Source organism: Equus caballus, chromosome 5 (assembly GCF_041296265.1).
Source record: "Equus caballus isolate H_3958 breed thoroughbred chromosome 5, TB-T2T, whole genome shotgun sequence".
NCBI lineage: Eukaryota > Metazoa > Chordata > Mammalia > Perissodactyla > Equidae > Equus > Equus caballus.
This window is the reverse complement of record NC_091688.1, coordinates 54,841,615-54,866,204: the sequence shown is the minus strand read 5'-3', so window position 1 is coordinate 54,866,204 and position 24,590 is coordinate 54,841,615. Positions and strand designations below refer to the sequence as shown.

Here is a 24,590-nt window from a genome sequence, read left to right as displayed (position 1 = left end):
AACCTGTGCATAAATTTTTGTAAGTCAATACACTCATTCTGCAAGTATTTGCTGAGTACTCCCAACATGTCAGCCATTGGACTGAGTGCCAAGGATTCAAAGACACATGGATAACAATTGGTCTCTACCTCAGGGACTTCACATGGTATACAGTCAGGGAGACAGACAAGTACACACCCACTGCTATTCTAAATTGGTAGGTTCTATGCTAGAAATATGAACAAGTTGCTATGGGAGGATGAAACTATAACTTCTCTCAGGTTGGAAGGAAGGAGGATGTGAGAATGTTAGAAAGGCTTTACAAAGGAGACGTTAGAGCTGGGTCTCCGAAAGATGAGCAGAACTTTAGTACAATGAAGGTGAAAAGGACAGGGGTAAGGAACACAAAAAAGATGTTCTGGAGAGAAGGCACCAATGAGCCGAGGTACAAGGTAAAATGCTTCATTGGTTAGGGAAGCCTAGATAATCTGGTGTGGCTGAAACAAAAGAGGTGGTGGGGATTGGCAGATGAGTCTGAAATGGTACAAAGATTGTGGAAGGCAGACTGGAGTAGGTGATCTTTTATTCTATAGGTATTGGAGGTGTGATTAGTTCTTTAAAAAAATTTCTGGTATTAACTTGGTAGCAGTGGGTTGAGACACGTGTAAGGAAAGTAGTAAGGAGGCTACTGCAAGAGTCCAAGTTAAAGTCACTGAGAGCTTGAATCTAAGACAAAAGGAAGTAATGGATGAGAAATATTTTGGCGGTTATGAAAAACAGATTTTGGTTAAGAGCTCAGAGGTGGAAGGAGAAAACAGGAGTCATATGCAATTCATGACTTGTAGCTCAGGTCACAGGGTGGCAGGTAATGCCTAAAACCCAGAAATATAGTAGGAAGCACAGGTTAGGTTTTACCTTTGAGAGTAATGGAACGGAGATAATAAGATGTTTTAGATGCACTGAAATAATTATGGGATATTCAAACACAGATACTCGTTAACCAGCCAAAAAATTGGGGTCTCGGCCTCAAGTTTGAGGATTGACAGGTATATTTTGAAGTTATCAGAAATATAAGTGACAGCTGAAGTCCTAAATATAGAAGACAAACTAGAGAAGCTTGTTCTCGAAGAATTCTTGCAATGTTTGAAATTTTTTATGGAGATTCCTTAAAGCAGGGGCATATCCGCATTGCATAGAACAGTTTATTATAAAATCAATAAAAGGTAAGATGAATTAAGGTCTAAAAATAAAGAGTAAACATAACAGTTTATTTTGAAGCTCTCGCTTGCAGAAACAAAGTTGTAGCATTACATTAACTCCTAAGTACAAATACCATCTAGGGAAATGAAGTAAAATGGGAAGGGATAAAAGAAGGGAAGAGAAAGAGTGGAGGAAAAAGAGCAGAGAATGGGGGAAAAAACAGGAAAAAAGGGGGGATTTATTTTTAAAAATCACTTCGCTAAACCTTCAGTGATTCAGATGTAAATAAACATTGAATTAACATTGAGATAAAATGAAAAAGTGCGAGCAAATAAAATAAGATGTATTACAAACCAAGCATGAGAAAGGGCAAAAAAGAACTCAAGAGCACAAAATATTAAAAAGGAACAAAGGGAGAAATGACAGAGAAGTAAATTAAAAGGAGATGGGAATAACGAAATCATAAAAATTAATTTACCCTTTTAAAAAAAGGCAAACTAACCCGACAGGACAAACTGAAACACCAGAGCTTAAGAACGCGTTTACATCATCATTCAGGAGCAGTCAACAGTATAGTGTACTGACTGACTAGGGGTCCAGCAGTCCTGGAACTGAACCTAAGGACTTCAACTTGCTATGTGACCTTGGGCAAGCTGGGAAAATGGTTATGAGGACTGTAATAATACATGCAAAATGCCTAATACACAGTGCTCAATAAATAAAGGTTATGGGAGAAAAAACAATCCAGTCTTGATTAGTATATGGAAACCAAATTTACAACAATTTGTCTAATCTAAAACATGAATTCAGTTACAGCACTTGAAATAAACTTTATTAGAACTGAGTGGTTAAATTGCTCGATATAGTTTTACACTATTGGGTCAACCCTGTCTGTAATGAGTGGGATGTGAGACCAAATTTGCCCATTCTATCTCAAACTATGTCAGACATGCTACAAATTTTTCTTTGGGGACCTTTACAGTACAAGCTGTTTAATCCAATCAGTTAATGTGCAGTTACAGTAGTAACATCTATACAACCACTGCTCTTTGCCTTTTGCTGAGCTGAAATGACAACCAGGTGGGGCTCAGTCAGTTCTGCTAAATACGCTAACCAAAAGCCTTAATTGTGTGGCCACCACCACTTCTGCCCTTAGTCATGCAACTCCCAATAAGATGAGAATTTAAATTATGAGATGTTTTCTTATACATGTATTAAATACCGTGTGTGCAGAAATGATTATCCATTTGCCTTCTTAACTTGCTTTTATAAGACTTCCCACTGATAGAAGAAACTATAAGTTTTAATATTCTTAAATGTATATTTTTTTCTATAGAACCAGATCCCTGAAAGCACTACAGGAAATTTTTTTTTTTTTTGGGTACACAATTTCTCAAGAATGCATCTCATCCACGAAGTTAATTCAAACTGCAGAATTCTTCCAATTCACCACAGCTGGACAGTTTTCAAGGCTTTTGGGTACTTACCTTTGAGCTCCACATCTTATATATTTGGAGTTCTTAACTGGGGAATCATGGACCACTAGGTCACGAATGGGCTCTATGGAGTTCTTGAATACCCTGACATAGTATGTGATACTTGGTATGCACATAGACAGGAACATTTTTCTGGAGTAAAGGCACATACTTTTCATCAGATTTTTAAAGGTTTTCCAAAAAGGCTAAGAACCACTGTTAGGCAGTTAATGAACATATGTACGTACAATGTGCCAAATACTGCTACATTTTAATATTTGTGACACGTTCAACTAAAGTATGTTATGAAGTTCAATGTCATAACCACCAGAGAAGCTACTTGTAAGAGGAGTTCTACATGTTTACTTCCTAGTGGTTCACATGATCCTCAACCCATTGCAATCTGACTTGTCCCCACTTCTCTGGAATTACTTCTACCTGTATGATTAAGTTCCTAATCACTAAATTCAAAATACATTTTTTGGTACTTATTTGACCTCTTGGTGGTATAATATAGTGGAGAAAAGCAAGACTCTGGAGCCAAACTACTAGGCTCAATTCTTAGCTTCATCACTTTCTAGCTCTGCAACTTTGAACAAATTACTTAACTCTTCTGTGCCTCAGAGTGGTAACCGTTATAAAGTTGCTTCATTCATATGGTATGAACAGTACTTACTTCAAAACACCAATGTGAGAATAAAATAAAGTGTCAATGTGAGAATAAAATTAAATAAGCTCCTAACAAAGAAAGCATTATGTAAACATTAGTTATTATTTGATACCTGGGATGACTCTTTTCTTGAAAATCACTTGAAATCTGTCTCCTATGTCTCATTCTACCTTGGATGGCTCCTTAGTTTCATCTCCCTATTTCCAGGCTTATCCGTCTCTAATATATCTTTTAAAACTATGGCCAGAATGATCACTTGAAACTATAAATGTGATGTCATCTCTTGCCACTGATGTTAGTGTAGTCTAAACACCTTAGGGCAGCAAAGTCCTTTTATGATAGTATACCAGTCTAGTGTTTCTTTTTCAAGTCTCAACTGCCTACACTAACGCTATGAATTAAGGTGAACCAAGCTAATAACCATCTCCAAAACGTGCCTTGTTCTTTGTAACTCATGACTTTGCACAAGCCATTGACTCTGTCTAGAATACCCTATTTCTCCTCTTACTACACTCTTCTCCAAAGTAAATTTGGTGTCCTTTCTTAATGTGCCCCTAACAACCCTGTATAGTTGTTTATCACATTTTATTTTAGATGTCTGTTTGGTTGCTGATACATTTCATCCAGTCAGATCTTCCCACTACCTCCAATAAAGAACAGAAGTAGGAGACATATTATGACAGTCTTTTTCTTTCATTTTTCTATCATCATAATCTTAAACTACTTTCTTATTCCTTTGTTCCTCATCTCCTGCTTCTCATTTTTTTAATTAACCCACTGAGTTTAGGTAGAAATGTACCTAGAAGGATATGTGTACATAAATTAACTAGATAACAAAACTGCACACTGAAGGGAACATTCTAGAAGTATTTATTTCATTGCTGAACACGTGGTTGCAGCATGCAACTCTCAACGAGCTGCCACTCTCCACTCATTTAGAAGTACCAAATGCTATGGTACCACTACTTAGGTTTTTAGCCTTTCAAAGGCTTTTATTATCAACATCATTACTTAGGGACAAGGCTTTTAGGGCCTTAAAAGCACTTATTCTCTATAAAAAGTAACTTCCTATTTCATGCACCAAACTCTAATTGGCAGATTTAGGTTCAAAATGGAAAAAAAAATTGTATTCTAGCTCTGTAAATTATCAGGAATAAAATAAGCATTTCTCCTTGCCTTGTTATAAGGAAACAGGATTTTTTTCTCTATCAGGAATCAGGACAGTAGCTTTGATGATCTCTTAAAGTTATAAAATTGCTTACTGGTTAAAGTTCTTTCCAAAGATGTGAAGAAATAAGAAGTTGGCTCATTTTCCTGCACAATTTAAAGAAATATTTGCAGTATGTGTAGGAATTATAGGTTATATTGTAGACCCTTGTGACACTATTTAAAAGTCCTGTTCTTCTCACTTAAAAAATCCTACCTCAGAAGGTAAAAGGAAATCCCTATCATCCCTGAGCAAAAAAGGGAGAAATCATAGGTACTTTTATTTGTTAACAGAAGCCACTGTAAATGATTAATCTATCTCTAGAACATTCTCAGGGAATTTACATAGACTGAAGGAGGTATGAAGTACTCTCAGAGACTTTCTCAGATAAATGTATTTAGTAGTTTGAGCAGTTGCTATGCAAAAATTTAAATTTAATTAACTACACAGCTGAACATTTTCCATTTTGAAATTTGAGAATATCCTGAGAGGATGTTTATGGGACACGAAACTAATGGTCACAGAAGAATTTAAAAAATGTTAGCAAACTGTGGCAGGAGGAAAAGAGTGTGGGGAAAACTGTAATGGAGAAAGTGAGAAAGGGGCAGGACAATGCTGTAGTTACGAGCAGGCCTTTCTTCTCATTACATCAGGGGCCTGTGGCTATCTATAAGCTATTCTCACTCTTATATTAACATAAACCAGATGCTGAAAAATAACATTAAGAATGTCCGAAACTAATTTAAGTCTTTTAAGGAGTAAATGACAGAAAACATTTTAGCTTCTTAATCAAGGAGTGCTATAATATAATTTCAAGGCATCTTAATATAATTCATTTAACCCTAAAGCAATTGTGCAATAAGCAAAATATCACAAAAGAAAAACAACAAAGGTTAACTTCCTACAGGGGCCAAGAGACAAGATCTTTGCAGCACAGCAATTAACCTTTACATACTGGATTCTTATTTAAAAGGCCATCCAAAGCTCAGATTACTGAAATTCACAAATGTCACCAACAAAAGGAATGTTGATCAGATAGAGTCAAAAATCTTCCCAAAGGGCTGCCTTCTCTGAAGGAATTGCAGACTATTTCTAGCACAGATTGGTTAAGCCAAACCTCACTGATGGCTCCACTAGAGAATGAGGATGCCCTGATCAGTGCTGTTTTAGAAATGTAAAACACTGGGAGGGAAAAAACAAAAGAAAACAATCTACTGTTCCCTAACACATATGGCTTAGCACCCAGAGAAAGCCTCTGCCCACACAAGAGACTTTCTACACAGGGTTAAGCTTCGTTAAATGAGGTGTAACCTTTCATTTTCAGGGCGTATCTTTTCTTGCAAGGTCTTTAGAGGCAGAAATTCCACTTGGATTCTAATACACATCTCTGTGAGCTCAGCTTCCTGAAAACATACACCTGCCGAATTGTAGGTTCTCCCTTGCCAGTGACTGGTTCATTACTTCACAGCCACCAGAATCGCACATACACTATTAACATGACGAAAAATACAGCTACTGCTGCAAGTTTGGCATAAGTGGAACGCATGTTCAAGTACTTTGCATCCTGGCGGTATTTCTTAGACAGACTGGACAAATTGTTAGCCTTTGAATCCAAAGCTGTCAAAGAGGAAAAAAGGAAAACATTAATTAGTCCCTGGAAGTATTTTATCAAATGTATTAAGACATAAAAATAACCAAAGTGAGTGTCACTATACCAAACAACCATGAAGCTTTAATTATCATTTTTATTTTAAAGGTAAAGTGGCCAGTACTGATTAACTCATGATCCCAAAGCACTGTAAAATCTACAATGCATTTTTAAACTATCAGACCAAATTAACTCAAATTCTTGAGGCTGTACAGTAAGGTAGTTAGGAATACAGGCTCTGGCCTCAGATTCTGGTTCAAATCTCAGCTAAACCAGCCATGCGACATTGGCCAACTCATTCAGCCTCCCTAAGACCCAGTTTCTTCAACTATGAAATGGGGATAATAACTAACTATGTCAGAGGATTACAGGTATATGAGAGTGCCTGTAAAGTGAGCACAATGCTGGCATATGGTAAACACTTAATAAATGTTAGCTGACATTAATCATCTTCATAATTCATCTTCACAGTGGTGACTGTGACCAAATTTGTAAGATTCTCCACATAGCAAAGACTATTATGAAGGTAAAGCTATCAGAAATTATATTTCAAGAGACATAGGAAAGCTGTAACTAAAATACAATCATAGGTGCTAGAAAACCACCAATATTTATTAAATTAAGCTTTTCAGAATCTTCTGCAAAGTTTTTTGTCCTATAAGAACATTTGTAATGTTGTTATCTTCTTATAATTGTTTATATTCTTATAATTGTTAACTGAGCACTTAGAAAACAGCCAGATAGACACAAGCTAGACTGGACTAAAATATATGGCATATTTTAGTAAAAAGTAAATTCTCAGTTTGACATAAAGGAATTCTATCAAACTTTCTACTTCTTCAAACTTTTGAAAAACCCTATTTTGCAATCGGAATTTGTTTGTTCTTCCTTGGGGAATGCTTTTGGAATATCTAGAATTGCTTAACAGAGACTGGTTTTGATTGAGAAATGTGGCATTGCTTAGCAACACAGACAAGACAGTCACTTCTAAATTAGCAACTTGTCCTGTAAGTAAGAAAAACACCTAGTCACACAAGAAAAAAGTTAGGGGATGAGAAATAACCATGACAACGCTGCCAGGAATCTTCCTAGCCAGTGTACTGGAATGTACACTCCTCTAGACAGAGATTTTTAACTACTATGTTCACTGCTATAACTCCAGGCCCTCGAACAGGCACTGGCATATAGTCAGTGCTCAATAAATAAATATTTGCTAAATGAATCTAAATCTGCTGAGAATAACCGGGCGGAGAACAACTACTAGGTCACATAAAATACGGAATAGTCAGAGAATTCCTCTACACAGGAACATGTTGAAACACATGCTATAAAGACAAAGCCACTTTTGGGAGAAGTCATTTAGCAATATTTACATTACAGGCACCATGTGAAGTACTGGAGGATACAATGATGAACAAAACATATGTGATCCCTGTATTTGTGGAATTTACAGTCTAGTAGGGTGACATGTTTGAACGAAAAAACAAAACCCATGGCTTATAAGACACAAGTATATTTACGCAGTAAAAAAGGACATAATTTGATCTTGCTGAAAGAACCCATAGGAACTATTCTTGGGTCTTAAATGCAAAGCAGACTAGCTCTTAAACTTTAAAAATTACAAAGAGAAAAAAGCATAAAAGATGGATGCTTTTTATCAAGAAACTTAAGGAGGAAGAAACATTTTTTGAAGTAGGCTAATCTTTTTACTGTTCTTCAAATATGCTCTTTTCAGATGTTTTTTCTTCCTCTTAAAATACCACTCTCTTCACTCCTTCCTAATCTATCAAAATTCAAGAAATCGTCCCTGTCCACTTCACATTTATCTACTTCCTTCTAAACTTTTATAGCTCTTATTGTCTATTTATCTATTTAAAACTATCATACACTGAAGATGGACAGGGACTCCAGAGGCCAACAAATTCTGCAAGGCACTAGCAGTGAGTGTGACTTTTGGTAAGCTATTTAAGTTTTCTGAGTCTCTGCTTCTTTATCTGTAAAACTTGTTTGATACCACCCATTTCAAATGGGATTACTCTAAAGAATAAAGAAGATATATGTAAAGGCCCCCTACTATATTGCCTAGCACAAAGTAAGGGTTCAATTGATGTTGGCTCCCTTATACTGTCTATGAATTATTCTGTGACAATGTTCCTTATCTTCCCAATCAGACGAAGCTACTTGAGGGGAGAAATGTACTTCTTTTTCAATTAACATAGCACCTTTGTAGCAACAGCACAGCACTTAGAAGAGAATCCCTTACACTTTTGATAAACTGGCCAATATATAAATTTTGGATTTAAGAAAAATTCTTGTGCTGGTGTACTTTATCCCAGATAAAAACTGTTAAGTCTGTTATGATAAAAATTTACACAGACTCACTTATCCAAAATCTGATGTTTAAAGAGTGTGAAGCTATATGCTAGGACAAACAATGACTACAAACATAAAGGTTAAAATGTGCAGTCATAATAAAGGAAAATCCATTTACCCATGATTATGTAACAAGGTTGAATTCAAGAAATATTCATTAAGGTATCTACTTGTGATCATTACTGTGAGAGAAATAACAGAAGTACATGAAAAAGATATGAAACACACAAATACTACCTTTAAAGAATACATGACCACATTAAACACTTAGGTAAGATTTAATTATTAGGTAAATATGTATATTTTAAGGTAAATTAGGTAAATAAGTACACACAAATACATGTACACACACACCATGATGTGCTAAAAACACCATGCAGCTAAGCGCACTTTAAAAGTTTAAAGGACAAAAGAGATTAATGTGACATGGGCTATAGGAATCAGGAAGGCTTCTTTGAAGAAGCAGGTGTTATCCAGATCTTAAAGAACAAGTCCAGCATGGTGAGGAAGCTACCTGGTTGAGGCAGAATGTTCTTGTACTAGGGAGAATGAGAGACGTTTGCAATTTCCTTATCTTCCATTATAGAGAACATGATGCCTTGCACATTACAAGCATTCGGTAATAATGACTGATTGAATGCAAAGTAAGTTGAGACCAGATTAGATATGATCTTGTAGGCACAGATTCTAAAAGTTTTCCAGCAGAGGAATGCCTTGATGAAAATGGCACTTTATAACATTTGATCTGGCAGCAGTAAAGTCTCTCAAAGTGGCTACTCAGGAAACCACTACAATAAATCTTTTGACAATTTCCTCATTCTTCTTTTCATTTTTCTTACTTATATGTTTCTGTAAATATTTACTTAATTTTGTAAACATCTTGGAAACAATAATTGTTTCTGATATGTAATGAGACTTCTACACTGTTTCAACTCAACAAAAACTAATCTTGCTGGGAAAAAAATGTATCATATTGGGAGATTTGTAATGTTACCTATCTCTGAGAGAGGAATTCTTAACAGTAGCTAGATAGAACCTAACAGGAAAAAAGGTATCCCAAAGTAAGCTACCCTTGCCTATGGAATGAGAACCACTTCTTCCTAAGACTCTTACTGCTTTCAGGTACCTGAGAGTGCTTCTCCCCGTTGTAACACTTCTTCAATATTGGCCACCATGATCCTCTGCACATCTTGCAATTCAGTGTTGATCGAGCCCAGGTTTCTCCGAGCACGACTGTCAATGTAGAGCTTCTTGGTTTTCTGAATGTAGGTATCTAGAACGATAAAGAAAAGTGATCATTAACAAATTCTTTCATGTCCATCACAGTACTAAAGTAGGGAATGCAAGTTCTGAGTTGGGTCTGGATCTGCAACTGACCATGGTTAACCAAGCTCTTGACTGACTATCAAATTTGAGTTTTGATTTCTTCATTTGTAAAATGTAAAGATATAACAGATGATCATTCAGGAGAAATTTCCTTTGCACACCTTCAAATTAGAAGTATCTGCTATCAGGATCCTTAGATAAATTAAAACCCTCTACAGTAAGCCTTTCCTGAAAGCAGAAATTTTCAAACTATATTCCAAGGACTCTCAGAATTTCCTTACTTAACTCTACACATTCCCTGGAAAGGATGCTGGCAACAATCTAGCATCACAACAGCCTAGCATGGAAAAGAGTTACATTCTCATTCAAAGGTTGAAAAACATTGTCTTAAAGTATTTTCTTTAACCTACATTCCCAATTTCACACTGTTCTTAAACTTCAGACTTCACATAAAGCAAACGTGATAGGGAGCTTCCCAGAATACCACTATAAACTGCAGTCTCATTCATGTTCAGCCCATATCTGTATTTCTCAACACCGTAAGAAGAATGACTAATTACTAAAAATTGCATTTTTAACTTTTGACAAAAATCTTAAGTTATGTGTGCTGAATACCCTTCATTTTCCTCTTTTTTTTTTTTGAGGAAGATTAGCCCTGACTTAACATCCACCGCCAATCCTCCTCTTTTTGCTGAGGAAGACTGGCCGTGAGCTAACATCCGTGCCCACCTTACTCTACTTTATATGTGGGACACCTGCCACAGCATGGCTTAACAAGCAGTGTGTAGGTCCACACCCGAGATCCGAACTGGCAAACCCCAGGCCGCTGAAGCAGAACGTGCGAATTTATCTGCTGTGCCACTGGGATGGCCCCTCATCTGCCTCTTTCCATCTCCTCTCCAGCCTTGTGCACTCTACTTTCTGCCTTGGGAAGCTCACCTGCATGGACCACATCCATGGGCTCCTTGCTCTCCAGCTTCTAGCTAGGTTCAGCCAGTGGGGGGAGCCCCAAGAGTAAGGAAGAATGGATAATGACATCAGGCTATTTATTCCCCTACCTCCTCCTGGACAAGTCCCCTTGGACTGGCAGTGTCCCTCCACCAAAAGTGACTGTTCCTCTCAAGTTGGCATTCTCTATAAATTTTCTCCTTCCCAGTTCAAGAAACTGCTCCCTTCTCTTATCCCTCAGGCCTTGGGATGGTAGCAATTACTGTGTTACTGGTCTCAGGTTACTACACCTTGTGGTTCACCCATAACCCATTCATATCTTTGTACATAATCTTGTAAGCTAATTTGAGTGCACAAACTATTTCCTGTGTGACCCTGATAGCGTAGTCTTATTTTTTTCTTGGGTTTACTGGACCTCTATTGTCTACAAAAATAAAATTTGAAAATTTGGCCATTATAAAAATCAGCACTTGTAGAGTTTGTAGTTATGAAACACTAGAATGTTTCATTAAATTTTCTTTATTTCTAAAAAGCAAGATGGCCCACATATCTAGCAAACTTGAAACACTTCAGAAATTCAGATAGTAAAACCAATTTCTTTTTTAACTAAAAAGTCAGTGATGTAGTCTTATCATACTTGTTCTCACTTCCTCTACTTACCGTACCTAGGACATTTCCTTCGATCTGTTGCCATGAGGCACTCTACCAGGTCTGACCAGTGATGAGTTCTTCTATAATTCTTGCACAAATATGGATACCCATGCTCACTACTTCTGCATGTAGTAAATGTTATCCCCCAATACCATATTCTGTCTGTCAGCTGTCATACTGTGGCAGCTGTGTGTTGCTGTGATGCTGAAAGCTATGCCATGGGTATTTCAAATGCCAGCATGGTCACCCATGGTGGACAGGTTTCAGCAGAATTTTCAGACTGAGACAGACCAGGAAGAACGTCTTGGCCACCCAATTCCAAAAAAAATGGCCATGAAAACTCTATGAAAGCAGCAAAGCATTGTCTGATATACTGCCGGAAGGTGAGAGGATGGTGGGAAAAGATTGGGCAGAGTTTCACTCTACTCTTCACAGGGTCGCTAGGAACCAGAACCAACTCAACTGCACTAACAACAACAATATCACATTATCTTCTGGTACTTTTTTTTTTAAACTAGGGGATCTTATTCTAATAAAAGAAACAAAACACCATTCTTTCTGATTTCCAAATTTTGATCTCCATAAAATGAGCCTGACTGTGTGTGTGTATGTCTGTGTGTGTATCTGTGGGTTGGGGGAAAGAAGAACTCAGCGCCAGTCAAGTGGATCATTAGGCACAGTTCTTGACCCTAATGAAGAATCCAACCAAAAAACAAAAAAGGGCAAAGGGAAACAACTTTATGGGGAAAAGATCAACCACCAGAGAAAATTACTTATGAGAAGGAAGCCTCAATCATTCAAAAGGACAAAAAGAGGTGGTAGGAAGCTGAGGCAGAATCCAAAACTTCAGTAAGTAAACATCAGAAAAAAATGTGTCAACATTGTATCAGTGTAACAAATAGCTGCTCCATATTGTTTGCTCCCTCCATAGAGAGGTGAGGAGCAAAAACTTACCAAACTCAATAAAGGAATAGGGTCGAGACACAGTGGGCACCTTCTTTCCATGCTGTTCATCAAACTCAGAGTGTAAATCTTCTAGGTAGGCAAAAGCCAACTTCTTAGGAAAGGCAGCCTCACACAAAACCAAGTAGCACACTCCCTGCTCAATGATGTAGCTGCAGAGACAAAGAAAAGCATGGAAACGTTGTTTGTAGAGTAACAATACCTCCAACAATTTGAAACAGACTCTTAGTGGCATACAAACTTTGAAAAGATTCTAACCTAAGCCCTTTAAGGCTAAGTAAATCAGAAAGTCAATTTCAAACCATAAATCCTTGGAATCAGAAAGCAAACATCTTCCAACGATTAGAAGTATATTCCAAAAGGAATATTTAGACATGTTTATTATAACTGTTTATTCATCACATAATTTTCCAACTAAAATACCTTAATACCTAAGACTTTTTCTTGAAAACTCAGAGTTGCGACTCCATCTAACCTTTGATTATGTATTATGGTAAACCAGTATACACATATTTAAACTCCTTCCAGATGTAAGAAAAATAGTGAAACTGGAAATTTTTGTGGATACTTAAAAGTTGGAAGTTAATGCCACGACATTTACTGGGTACAGAACATAAGAACCTGAAGACTAATAACATTGCCTAATTTCCAGGGTAGGAGGACTCTGTATCAAGTGGAAACTATCCCATAACAGAACTGACTTCCTCTTGTGAGAGGGAGCTCCCTGGCACTTTGGAAGGGGCCATATGACTGCATGTCTGAGGCAGCCTTGGAAAGAGGTTAGGTTATTCAGTGGTTTTCAAATGTTTTTTCAACCATAATATTCTTTCCTTTAGCAATAATTATGTTCAGAACACCAATACGTATAGCAAATAAAGTCATAAATTCTTTAAGTAAGACTTTAAGGCCCCAAAGTATTATGCACATCCCCATCCCTGCCCTTTATATGTGGTTCCTAAGGCATCCTAGGACTCCACAGAGCATAGTTTATAGTCTATTATATTCTATGATCTCGCAGACCCTTTAAAATAATAGTAATAATGATGATGTTGATAATAATAATACTGCTGTCCTATCTCTTGCTTGGGCACCTGGATTAACCAGTCTCCTTGCCGTCAGTCTAGACCATCTTCTAAACCACCAGTTTTATTCCTAAAAAGTAAATATGACCATATTACCCTGCTTAAAAACTCTAGGGATTCCTAAATACCAATAAAATAAAATTGTACTCCTTGGTATAGTATCTGTAGCCCTCCAAAACAAGTACAGGCCGCATTCCATTATATATCCCAACACACCAAACGACATCCTGTTCTCCAACAAGCTAGGTTCTTTCATGTCCTCATGGACTTCTGCTTATAGTGTTCCTTTCTAACCATAATACTTTCTTATGTACCTAGAGAAATCTTGTTCATTTTCATATGTTCGATTCTACTATAATTTTTTCTGTGAGATTGCTCTGCATTCTCCCTCCCTCTACACCGTTCCCTAAAACTTACTCCCTACAAATGGGAATTTCTTGCTTCCTTCTCTCTCCTCCAAAGCATTTTATTTATATCCCAATTACAGCACTTCTTGCCATTAATGTTTTATAGTATAGTCGTTTGCATATGTGTCTCTCTCTAATAAGAGGATAAGTTCATTAAAAGCTACAGACATTAAAGGCAGGACTTAAAACATGATCTGGCAAAGAATAAATCTTTAATAAATAGCTCTTGCATGGAAATAAAGGATGAGATGACACTATAAGGGTCCTAAAGGAACCAGGCAGAAGAACATCTCTTCAATTCCATGAAAACTTTCCTAGATCTTTTCTTCCTAACCCATGGTAGAGATATGGATACTATATAATTAAGTGCCTCCAATATTTTTTGATGTTGAAAATTCGATTTATAGAAAATGTTTCATATACCATGTAAATTAATACTTTATGAAATTTAACATCCACTACTTTCTTAACCAACAGGCCAGGGTTTGGTTTTGGTTTTGGTTTTGGTTTTGTATACTTGTTTGCTTGTTTTCTGGTAAGTAGAGGTTTTCTTTTTTCCTTTTAAATTAAACACAGCAGGTTTCTCTCAAGTCTACATAATCTGAGTTCCTAAAATAGCAAGGATTATTCAGCTAATCCTTTTTTATTTTCCTCTGATCTTCTTGCCCTCTCTTTACTTTTTAAATCCTTCCTGTTTTATCACCTTCAAACTTGACACGTATTAAACATTTAATAGCAATTATTTGTAGATTATTTGAAATCTAATCAAGTCCCTTTGATCTCTCTCTTGGCCGCATGCACTGTCTATAAATACTGACTGAGATGCTCTTACACTAGCCTTTATAATTTTCTTTTTCCTAACTAATAACTAACACTTAGTGACTATTCTCTATGTACCAGCAAAGATGTTAAGAGATATACATGGATTCCCTCATAATCTTCACAAAACTATGATTATTCTCCCTATTTTATAGAGGAAATTGAGGCCTGTGAGTTGTTCAAGGTTACACTGTTAGTAAATGTTTGAGCAAGGGTACTAACCTACATGTGTGTGGCTCCAAGAAGCTCCTAAAGTAAAAAGTTATCACTAGACACAGGATTAACAGGTTAAATTACTGTATACAAGTTGAATAAAAAAATCAAGATTTCAGATTTGCAGAGAATTAGAGCCAGGGAAGTTGCTTCTATGAAGAGACTATATTTTTAAAGTTATTTTTACTTCTAAAAAAATGTTACCATTCTTATCAGGTGTTACTTATATTTACCGTATTTCATACTTAAATGATTACAAAGAAGTCAAGATTATACTCACTGGAAAGTCATGGCACCAGCTTCCAAGGTACATCTGGTAGGGGACTGTTCATTCAGCTTTCGGAAGAGCTGCTTAGCCTGACTCTGGTACTGCTGAAGGTCGCGGCCAGACTGAAAGAAGACACCTTCACTTAAGAATTTTCCACAAAAAAAGCTGTCTCAATTATGAGAAGCATCACATTATGAGGATGCTATGTGAATAAGGGCCTTCATTTACAAGTTAATAAGACTCATTTTAACAAAAGAACCATGGCCTACTTTTAGAGCAAAAGGGGAGACCGGAACTCCTAGTTCTTCAAGAAAATCACATTAGTTATTTGCTAAGAAGTAAAAACGCACCCCTCAACTACATTTAAAGCAGGCTTAACTTCCAATTCAGTGTTCTTTCCATTGTTAGGTCAGCGCCCTCCTCCACTTCACTTGCATAGTTACTGGCACAGAACTCACATGTTCTATACTCAGGGGGAAATCCTGGGAACAACAGACTAATGAATCTCATTCTTATGCTGGAATACCAAGCAAAATCTTCCACAAAGTGTTACAGTATGGAGCATTCAAGCAAAATTAAATGTGTGTAGCCATGACTGCAAATTATTATGAACACTCTAACTGCAACTAGGTAAAAATGAGGAAGAGTAAGGACAAAGATAGGAGAGTCAAATATCCACTACTGAACAAATCTATTTGGTTCCCAAGTTCAGACAGCAAAAGTCTGCATGGCAAGGGATGTATGTATACAAAAATGAAAATAATAATATTCAGATGATAGAATTACAGGCAATATTTTCCTGAACAATTTCTAAATGATTTAAAAAATTTTTTAATTATTTATTTTATTTTTTATTTTTTTGAGGAAGATTAGCCCTGAGCTAACAACTGCTGCCAATCCTCCTCGTTTTGCTGAGGAAGACTGGCCCTGAGCTAACATCCGTGCCCAACTTCCTCTACTTTATATGTGGGACGCCTACCACAGCATGGCTTGCCAAGTGGTGCCATGTCTGCCCCAGAGATATGAACCGGTGAACCCTGGGCTGCCGAAGCAGGATGTACGCACTTGACCGCTGTGCCACTGGGCCGGCCCCTAAATTTTTTTTTTTTTAAAGAGGGAAAATAGTCTACTGGGGGAAATAGCAGCATCATTTCAAAAGGAGAAAATCAGACCTCACTCACCTACTAGATCCAAAAGGGAAAAGAAGTGCAGGAAGAATGGGAAGCCAATATGTATTAGTTATTTATCCACATACTGGGGGGAAAAAATCCAATAACTTTTGCCATGTGATGGGAGGAATTATTTTATTTTGGATTGAAAGAAACACTATCTCCCCTTGGTAGATGTTTAATCCCTAAACGTTTAAATAGAAAAGTATTTATATGAGATTCTCCCAGGGACTGGATCTGAGGTCTAAGTTTGAGAAAATACAAAGTGAAATCTTAAAATTCTTGACATGAACCACTGAACTAAGAGTAAAAACAAGGAAGCAATGATAAAATTGTGAACATGGCAGATAAGCAAATGTACAAGTACAGGACTCTAAGCTATATTTAAAATGGTGAACTGGAAATGCAAATCAAAACCACAATGAGGTAATACCTCACACCTGTTAGAATGGCTATTATCAAAAAGATAAGAAATTACAAGTGCTGGCGAGGATGTGGAGAAAATGGAACCCTTGCGCACTACTGGTGAGAATGTAAACTGCTGTATCCACTATGGAAAACAGTATGGAGGTTCCTCAAAAAACTAAAAATAGAACTATCATATAATCCAGCAATTCCACTTCTGGGTATTTATCAGAAGAAAATGAAAACACTAATTCAAAAAGATATATACACCCTTATGGTCATTGCAACATTATTTACAATAGCCAAGATACGGAAACAACCTAAATGTCCATCAAAGAATGAATGGATAAAGAACATGTGGTATATATGCACAACGGACTAATATTTAGCCATAAGAAATAATAGAATCTTGCCATGTGTGACAACATGGATGGATCTTGAGGACATTATGCTAAGTAAGATAAGTCAGAGAAAGACAAATACATTATGATCTCACTTATATGTGGAATCTAAAAAACAAAATAAACAAACAAAACAAAACACTGAGCTCACAGATAAAGAGAACAGACTGGTGGTTGCCAGAGGGGAGGATAGTAGAGGTTTGGTGAAATGGGTGAAGGGGGTCAAAAGGTAAGAATTTAAAGTTATAAAATGCATACATCATGGGGATGTAATGTAAGGCATGGCGACTACAGTTAATAATACTATATTGCATATTTGAAAGCTGCTATTAAGAGAGTAAATCTGAAATGTCCTCATCACAAGAAATAAAGAAAAAGAAAAAAAAAGTTTTTAACTATGTATGGTGATGGATGGTAACTAGACTTATTGTGGTGATCATTTCGCAATGTATACAAATATCAAATCACCACGTTGTACACTTGAAACTAATATAATGCTATATGTTAGATATATACCTCAAAAAAAATAGGTTAAATATAATAGTGAACTAGAAATTTCAATAGGAATAAGGAAGTAAATCAGCATAAACGAACCAGGGGAGTTAGGCAGAGACCACTAGAAGTATCAATTTGTAGATTAATGTTGTTTAGCACTGTCCTTCTGGCAATGATTTGTTATAATGCTGCTCACTTAAGAAATATTTCTATATTAATGTATATATGTATGCATGTGTGTGTATATATATACATACAGTTTTATATATTAATAATACTTTATAATAATCAACATTATAATACATATTAACAGTATCATATGAAACAGTATTGCTAATATAGCAGTGCCATTTACTTCCTTATTCACTTCCTTATTCATAATGAAATTTTTAGTTCACCATTTTATTTAATCTATTTTTATTGAGGTATATATCTAACATGTAACATATATATTTTCATAATTGTCAGTCAAAAAAGGAGAGCAAATAGTATCACACGCTTTGAACTAGTGCACAATATCCTATGTTCCTACATTTGAATGGTACTTGCCAATCCGTTGGCTTCACCAATGCTATTACGTGGCATTTGAAAGAGATCTGACTCCACAACAGTAGATAAAAGGGATGAAAATAAAGTCGGAAATGCTATGAAAGTACCAAGAAATAATATCAATATAGATCAATGATTTTCAACCTGGGCTTCACACTAGAATCACCTGGGGATATTAAAAAAACTACTCATGCCCAATTTTCACCCCCGCCAATTAAATCAGTATCTCGGGGGTGGAACTGAGACATTGGGCTTTTTAGACATTGGCTTTTCTAAAATAAACACAACCACAGATGTTATACGTTTTTTGACAGCGAAAGGCAGGTGAGCACCTTAAGGAACCAGTGAAAGAAACAGATGGCAAAACCTGTCAGTCAAATAAAGACTGGTACAAGTCCTTCGACTTCATAAAAGGCATTGTAAACATTACTGCAACCTGAGAGAAAAAGCCTAACAACTGTATCAACTGCAAGAAGCTGTGGCCAAAAGCATGTGCAATTCCAGGGATTTACAATGAACAAAGCAGTGATTGCCCATGTACGACACTGGGGGCATATCTACAATAGGGATTATGGCATGCCAACCAACATTTTACCTTGCTGGTTCAGTAAGCATCACCACTCCACAGAACACAATATTGGCACAGTCTTTCTGGTAGTCATCTTGACTATATGCATTAGAAATTATACAATTTTGCATACTGTTTTATTCAACAATTTCACAACTTTGAAAACATACATACACACATATATATGTTAAAAAGTAACTACAAATGCATATAAAAATAAAAAACAAATGTTCAATAATAAGATAGGGGACTGGTTAAATAACATGGTATATTTATATACTGGAATACTATAGAGCCATTAAAATGATGTATAATATTCAATGATATGAGAAAATATTCATTATATATTAAGTGAAAAAAATTAGGTGGAACAGTCTTACAGTACTATCCATCATTTAATTTTATACACACATGCAAGGATTAAGGTTATACATCAAAATAGATATAATTTAAGTAGCAATTATAGAGGTAATAATCACCATTAACATCTCAGTCCTTTTGTTTGTACATATTTACTGAATTTTCTACAATAAGCATGGATTAGTTTTAGAATGGGAAAAATTATTTATTCATCCATTCCTGATTATTGCATATTTGTACCTACCACACTATGTACAATTCTAGTCCATAAACTTTAAGAAAGGCAAAACGGAATTAGAAAAGACTCTTCAGAAATAGGCAAATGAAATTAAATGAAAGTACTCTCTCTTTCTGCCAGCCACTTTTCTAAACACTTTACATAATTTAACTCATATAATCTTTAGAACTACCCTATGAGGTGATTAGACTTATTATGCCCATTTTATATTTGAGAAGTCAAACTTGCCCAAGGACTTGGGGCCAATAAGGGGAGGGGCTGGGACTTGAACCCAGGCAGTCTAGCTCTGGAGGCCCTGCTCCTAAGCATGTTATACCACCTCTACAATTAACATTGCTTCAATGACAGTAGACCTGCCTTCTAGGTACTGTCTTACTATTTAACATTAAATCTAATTCATAGGAAATGCTCAAGAAACCACGTGGCAGCTCTGATCTAGATCTCACAAAACAATATAATCTCCTCCTTACAGATAAACCTTCAGTTTGCTTTCAAGATAAAAGTCACAAAGGGCCCACAGTCAGGCAGTCTATCTAAAAATAGTTAGATTAGATGTCCTAATTCTGTTTTCTACTTCATCTAGAACAGACTTGATGAGCCTTGTATACAGTATAAGGAAAAGATACCTGTTAGGAATCCAGTAATGAAGTGGATGTGAATGTCTGGACAAATTCTGAAACTAATCTGAGGTCGACGAGTAGCATATTTAGGATTTGGTTCTGTATATAACACAAAAGCTACAGGGTAGAATTTGCCACAAAATCACAATACTTTTTATTGCTGTCACCTAGGACTGCTGAACAGCTAGTTGTATCAAATGCCATCTTTTGCCTCTACAAGAATGTTTAGCTAAGCTCTTATCACCTTTAAATCTGTTGGACTCAGCTGGTCAAAGGCCAGCAGCACCAAGAACTATTTTCCTCTAAAAGGAATGACAGTAAGGTGATTAATCAACCCACGGTGGTTGGGGGTGTGTGGCAGTTCCACTGTACAACAGACTATCTGCTCTCTTGGGGCTCCCTGCTGTCTACTTGGTTAGATCTAATATCCTCTTCAAGTCTACAAAGAAGAGGCAAAATGAAAGAGAAGAGAATATGGTTCTTTTTGAGGTTGAACAGAAAGGCAGATAAAGAAATTGCAAACATCTGAAAAGGAGAAACATGAGAAATGAAGAAAGGAAACAGATAGAATATCATTTAAAGAGTCTAGGTTTGAACAGAAAACCTATCCCTCTACCCACCCTAGGCCTACATTTCCAGCAAAGCACAGAGGAAACAGTGTATAAGATCCTCTGCCTGTATGGCTTTTTAATTTTACTCTATTGTATTATCTGAATAACTTTTCATCCTCAGTAATAAGGCAGCCTGTACAGGGACTAGCACCTAGTAACTATCTGAAATATATTTATTATCAGTGTAAATAACTGAAAAAGTACATGGTATTATTTGGCCTGGACTGTTAGGGTGCTTAACTATAAAACTATTTGGTGGAGACACTCATCTGAAAAAGTTATTTCTGGACTCTAAGAAGTAAATACATTATTACAAAGACTAAGAACAAGGCAGTAAAGTATAGCGATAAGCTGCTAAGGCTCTAGTTTGGAGTTAGAGACATTGATTAAAAATCAGTGGTTCTCAACTAGGGGTGATTTTGCACCCCCACCCCCACCCCGGTGACATCTGGGAATGTCTGGAAATATTTTTGGTTGTCACAACCAGAGGAAAGGCGGTGGTAGAGGTACTGGCATCTAAGGTGTAGAAGCCAGGGATGCTGCTAGACACCCTACAATGCACAGGACAGTTTCCCACAACAAAGAATTATCCATCCCAAAATGTCAACAGTGCCAAAGAAACTCTGATGAAAAATTCTGTTATGCTTATGACCTGTGTGACTTTAAGCAAGAGACCTATCCTCTCTAAGCCTCAGAGTTTCACTATCTATAAATGGTGACAATAACAGTACCTATAATAACATGGTTGGTTATGAAGATAGAATGAAATCACATACTCAACAGGCCTAGCACAGGCTTGGTATGTAGTAGGCACTCTCTAAATGTTCCAAATTCTATTATAAGAGTAAAAATAAGTCTAGATTCATATTTTTGCACATATTAAAAGCTTAGGAAAGCCTTCATCATTCAAAATCAAAATTCCTAAAGGAAATCACAATGGAATTATAAGCACAAAAATATTTATGTGTAAAATATCTTTCCTTGTCAATTAAACACAGCAATCCACCTTAGTAGACTGCTACCTAATTTGGAATTAAATTAAGAAACACAATATATCAAATAATTTTTCAACCAAGTATCAAAGCAGAGTAAAGGCCTACTAACAGTAAGTAGACTTTCAAATCTACTTTATATTCTTTGGCACGCTGGAATTCATCGCAATAGTTGGAAAACTGACCAGATTTTCCCACCCTGGGAAAACTGTTTCTCAGTCAAACTACATATCCTTCAAGGGAAATTTCCCCACACCATCTCCCTTGTTCTTGCATTCATTTTAACAACTTCACTCCTTCTGCAGAGTAGTCCTAGAAAATTCTTAACAAACTGGAGAAGAGAAAAATTTTTCACAGTTGAAAATTCAGGGCATGATATATTTTTCACATTTTTAAAATCAATGTTTAGACTTTGTTTTGTGGAATGAATCTCCCCAAATCAACTTAGATACCTTTTTCATGTTCAACCACAGAACCTTCTTCCTCTTCCACAGGGGTTATACTACATTATAATTGTTAGTCACCTAACTTTCCCATAAACTGTAAGCTCCATGAAAGTAGGGACGATGTCCCTCAACCCTCCGCATTAGCATCATGCTTGGCCCATCTGATGTGCTTAATTACTTTTTCCCATGAATATATGAATGAAAAGTCCAATAAAAGATATGTGCAAAATATTTTTTTTTAGAACTCATCTTTTTTTAGGCCTTGAGATTTTTTCCAAAACACTGCTTAGATTGTATGAGAAGGTAAAATAAAACTGATCACTTTAGTTATATAAATTTCATTCTCAGCCTCACTTCTTCAGGGACCCCACTAACCTTGCTCCAGAAACTTGTCTCACAACAGAAATTTCCCGTGCGATTCTAAGGCAGAAAGTAGCTTCCTTTCAAGATATCTGGAGTTGTTTTTTAATCAACTCAGCACATTTTTGAGGATACTAGCACAAAGCTGCTGTTGGAAAAGCTATGGGAAACACAAAGATGACTAAGATCTGTCGTCTGCCTGCTAGGAAACCCAATCTAGGAAACCCAATTTATTAAAAGGCAAAGGAAAACAGTAAAGGTACAAACTATTACAGGAATATAACACAGTGGTTATAAGTCCAACAGTAGGAATTTACTAAGGCTTATCGGAGGAGGAGGGAATTGGGCATAACCTTTAAAGAAGGTACTGTACTGAACTTCAAACGGGCGCCTACATGTGGCAATATTACCTCATCCACTTTCAAAAGATGTCAGCAAGCGAGGTCAAGGATCGGGTGCCACAGTAGAAGGAGCCGTAAGAACTCGAGCTGATTTTTCCCAGGACCTGTCAGTCAGCCTTATTAGCAGCAAAAAGTTAGAAATCCTAAATTTTAACAAAGTCCTTAAAGAGTGACAGGGCACCGGGTGATAACAATCAGCCGAACTTATCCCTTCTCCAAGAGCGTTTTTCTAAAGAGAAACAGGTAACACCAATCCACCTCCGCCTTCAGGAACGATTTCTTCTAACAGGTAGTCTCTCCGCTCCCAAAGGCTAAATGAGCACGTGGGAGGGGTCCGGCGCGCCTGGGAGGCCGCAAGGGTCTCCTGTCTCCTAAGAAGGAATCCAGCGCTGAGAGCAGCCCGCTCTGGCATGGGTTCGAGGTCGCGGGGACCTAGCACCTCACCTGTTCGTCCTCCTGCATCGAGGCGGCCAGCGGGAGCCCGTCTGCCACCCGGGCGATCATCGTGAGCAACACCATCTTCGCAGGCTACAGGGACCCGACAGTGGCCCGCACGGCCGTAGGCGTCGCCTTGACTTCCTCCGCCGCGACGGCAGTCGTACCTCTACCTTACTTGCCGAAGATCCAGCTGCTTGCGTCTCCGCTTCCCGCTGAGGTGGCCGGAAGTAAGCTCCAGAGCGTTCCACTACCGGTCCCCAGAATTGACTTCCCGCCGAGAACCGCAACTACCGGAACACTAGTTCCGCGGTCTCTGCTTCCACCTTCAGAAACTTCCAAGGCCCCGCCCACTTTTCTGGATTTGAAACTTCGAATAAGCTTTGACCCCTGAGGGGGCATGGCACACAAACTGAAACAGAATTTTCTAGTTCCTGATTTTCTAAGTTTGGGGAGAGAGCTGGGAAGGAGGATGGGAGTTAATGAGTACTTAGATGCTGGATATGCAGAAAAAACTGAAAATCAGGCTATATATTTTCATATTTAATTTTTCTATACATAATATTTTCCCTACTCATATATTTCTAGGCAGAGATTTTTGTCTTTCTTTGTTTTTGCTTGTTTGTTTGTGCTGTTTCTGGTAAAAAATAAATATTTATTGTATGTGAATAAATGGCCTAGTACAGGACCTCAGAAATCACCTAGGTCAGTCACCCTTCCAAAAGCTGGGCTCTCTCCCACATCTATCATGATGGGTAGCAGGATAACCTTGCTAGAACTTCCAGTAACTGGGCATTCACTACCTACTGGAGCAACGTCTAGGCAGTTCTACTTGAGGAAGTGTTACCATCTCTCTTTTCTTTGATGTCCCCATCTCCAGAATGGAGGTGTTTTCTGTCTGTCAGGATTTTTAATAGTAAATGAGAAAATGTAGGTGCATGAGTTTTGTAAACCAAAAAAAAGTTATACAACTCTTACATTTATTGTTATATTAATAACAACTACTCTTTATTGAGCACTTAGAGTTGGCATTTGCATTAATAGAACACTGCTAAGTGCTAGTTATTTAACCAAACAACCCCGTAAGGTTGTTCACTATTAGGTCCCCACTTTGTAGTTGGAGAAAAAGCCTCAGAGAGTGATTTTTCCAAAATGATATGGCTAGTAGTGATGGGAACAAGATTAGAGCTGAGGCTGAATCCAAATCCTACACTCTTAATCCTGTTGCAACTGGTCTTAACATTTAACTGTAGGTTAAAGAGCTCATGCTTTTGTTAGCTTTTCCACAGTTCTACAGCTGTTAGGAGAAAA

At 37.1% G+C, this 24,590-nt stretch overlaps 1 protein-coding gene across 1 annotated transcript; it reads right to left on the bottom strand.

Annotated features, from left to right (window-relative positions):
- Nucleotides 1-1,226: 1,226 nt before the first annotated feature.
- On the bottom strand, nt 1,227-23,729 carry SEC22B (SEC22 homolog B, vesicle trafficking protein). The gene is made up of 5 exons (XM_001501227.6): nt 23,289-23,729; nt 15,242-15,351; nt 12,432-12,592; nt 9,679-9,825; nt 1,227-6,148 (listed from the first exon to the last, which is right to left on the bottom strand). Exons 1-5 carry the CDS (start codon nt 23,361-23,363, stop codon nt 5,994-5,996), a joined length of 648 nt encoding a protein of 215 aa, XP_001501277.1. The 5' UTR covers nt 23,364-23,729; the 3' UTR covers nt 1,227-5,993.
- Nucleotides 23,730-24,590: the final 861 nt, after the last annotated feature.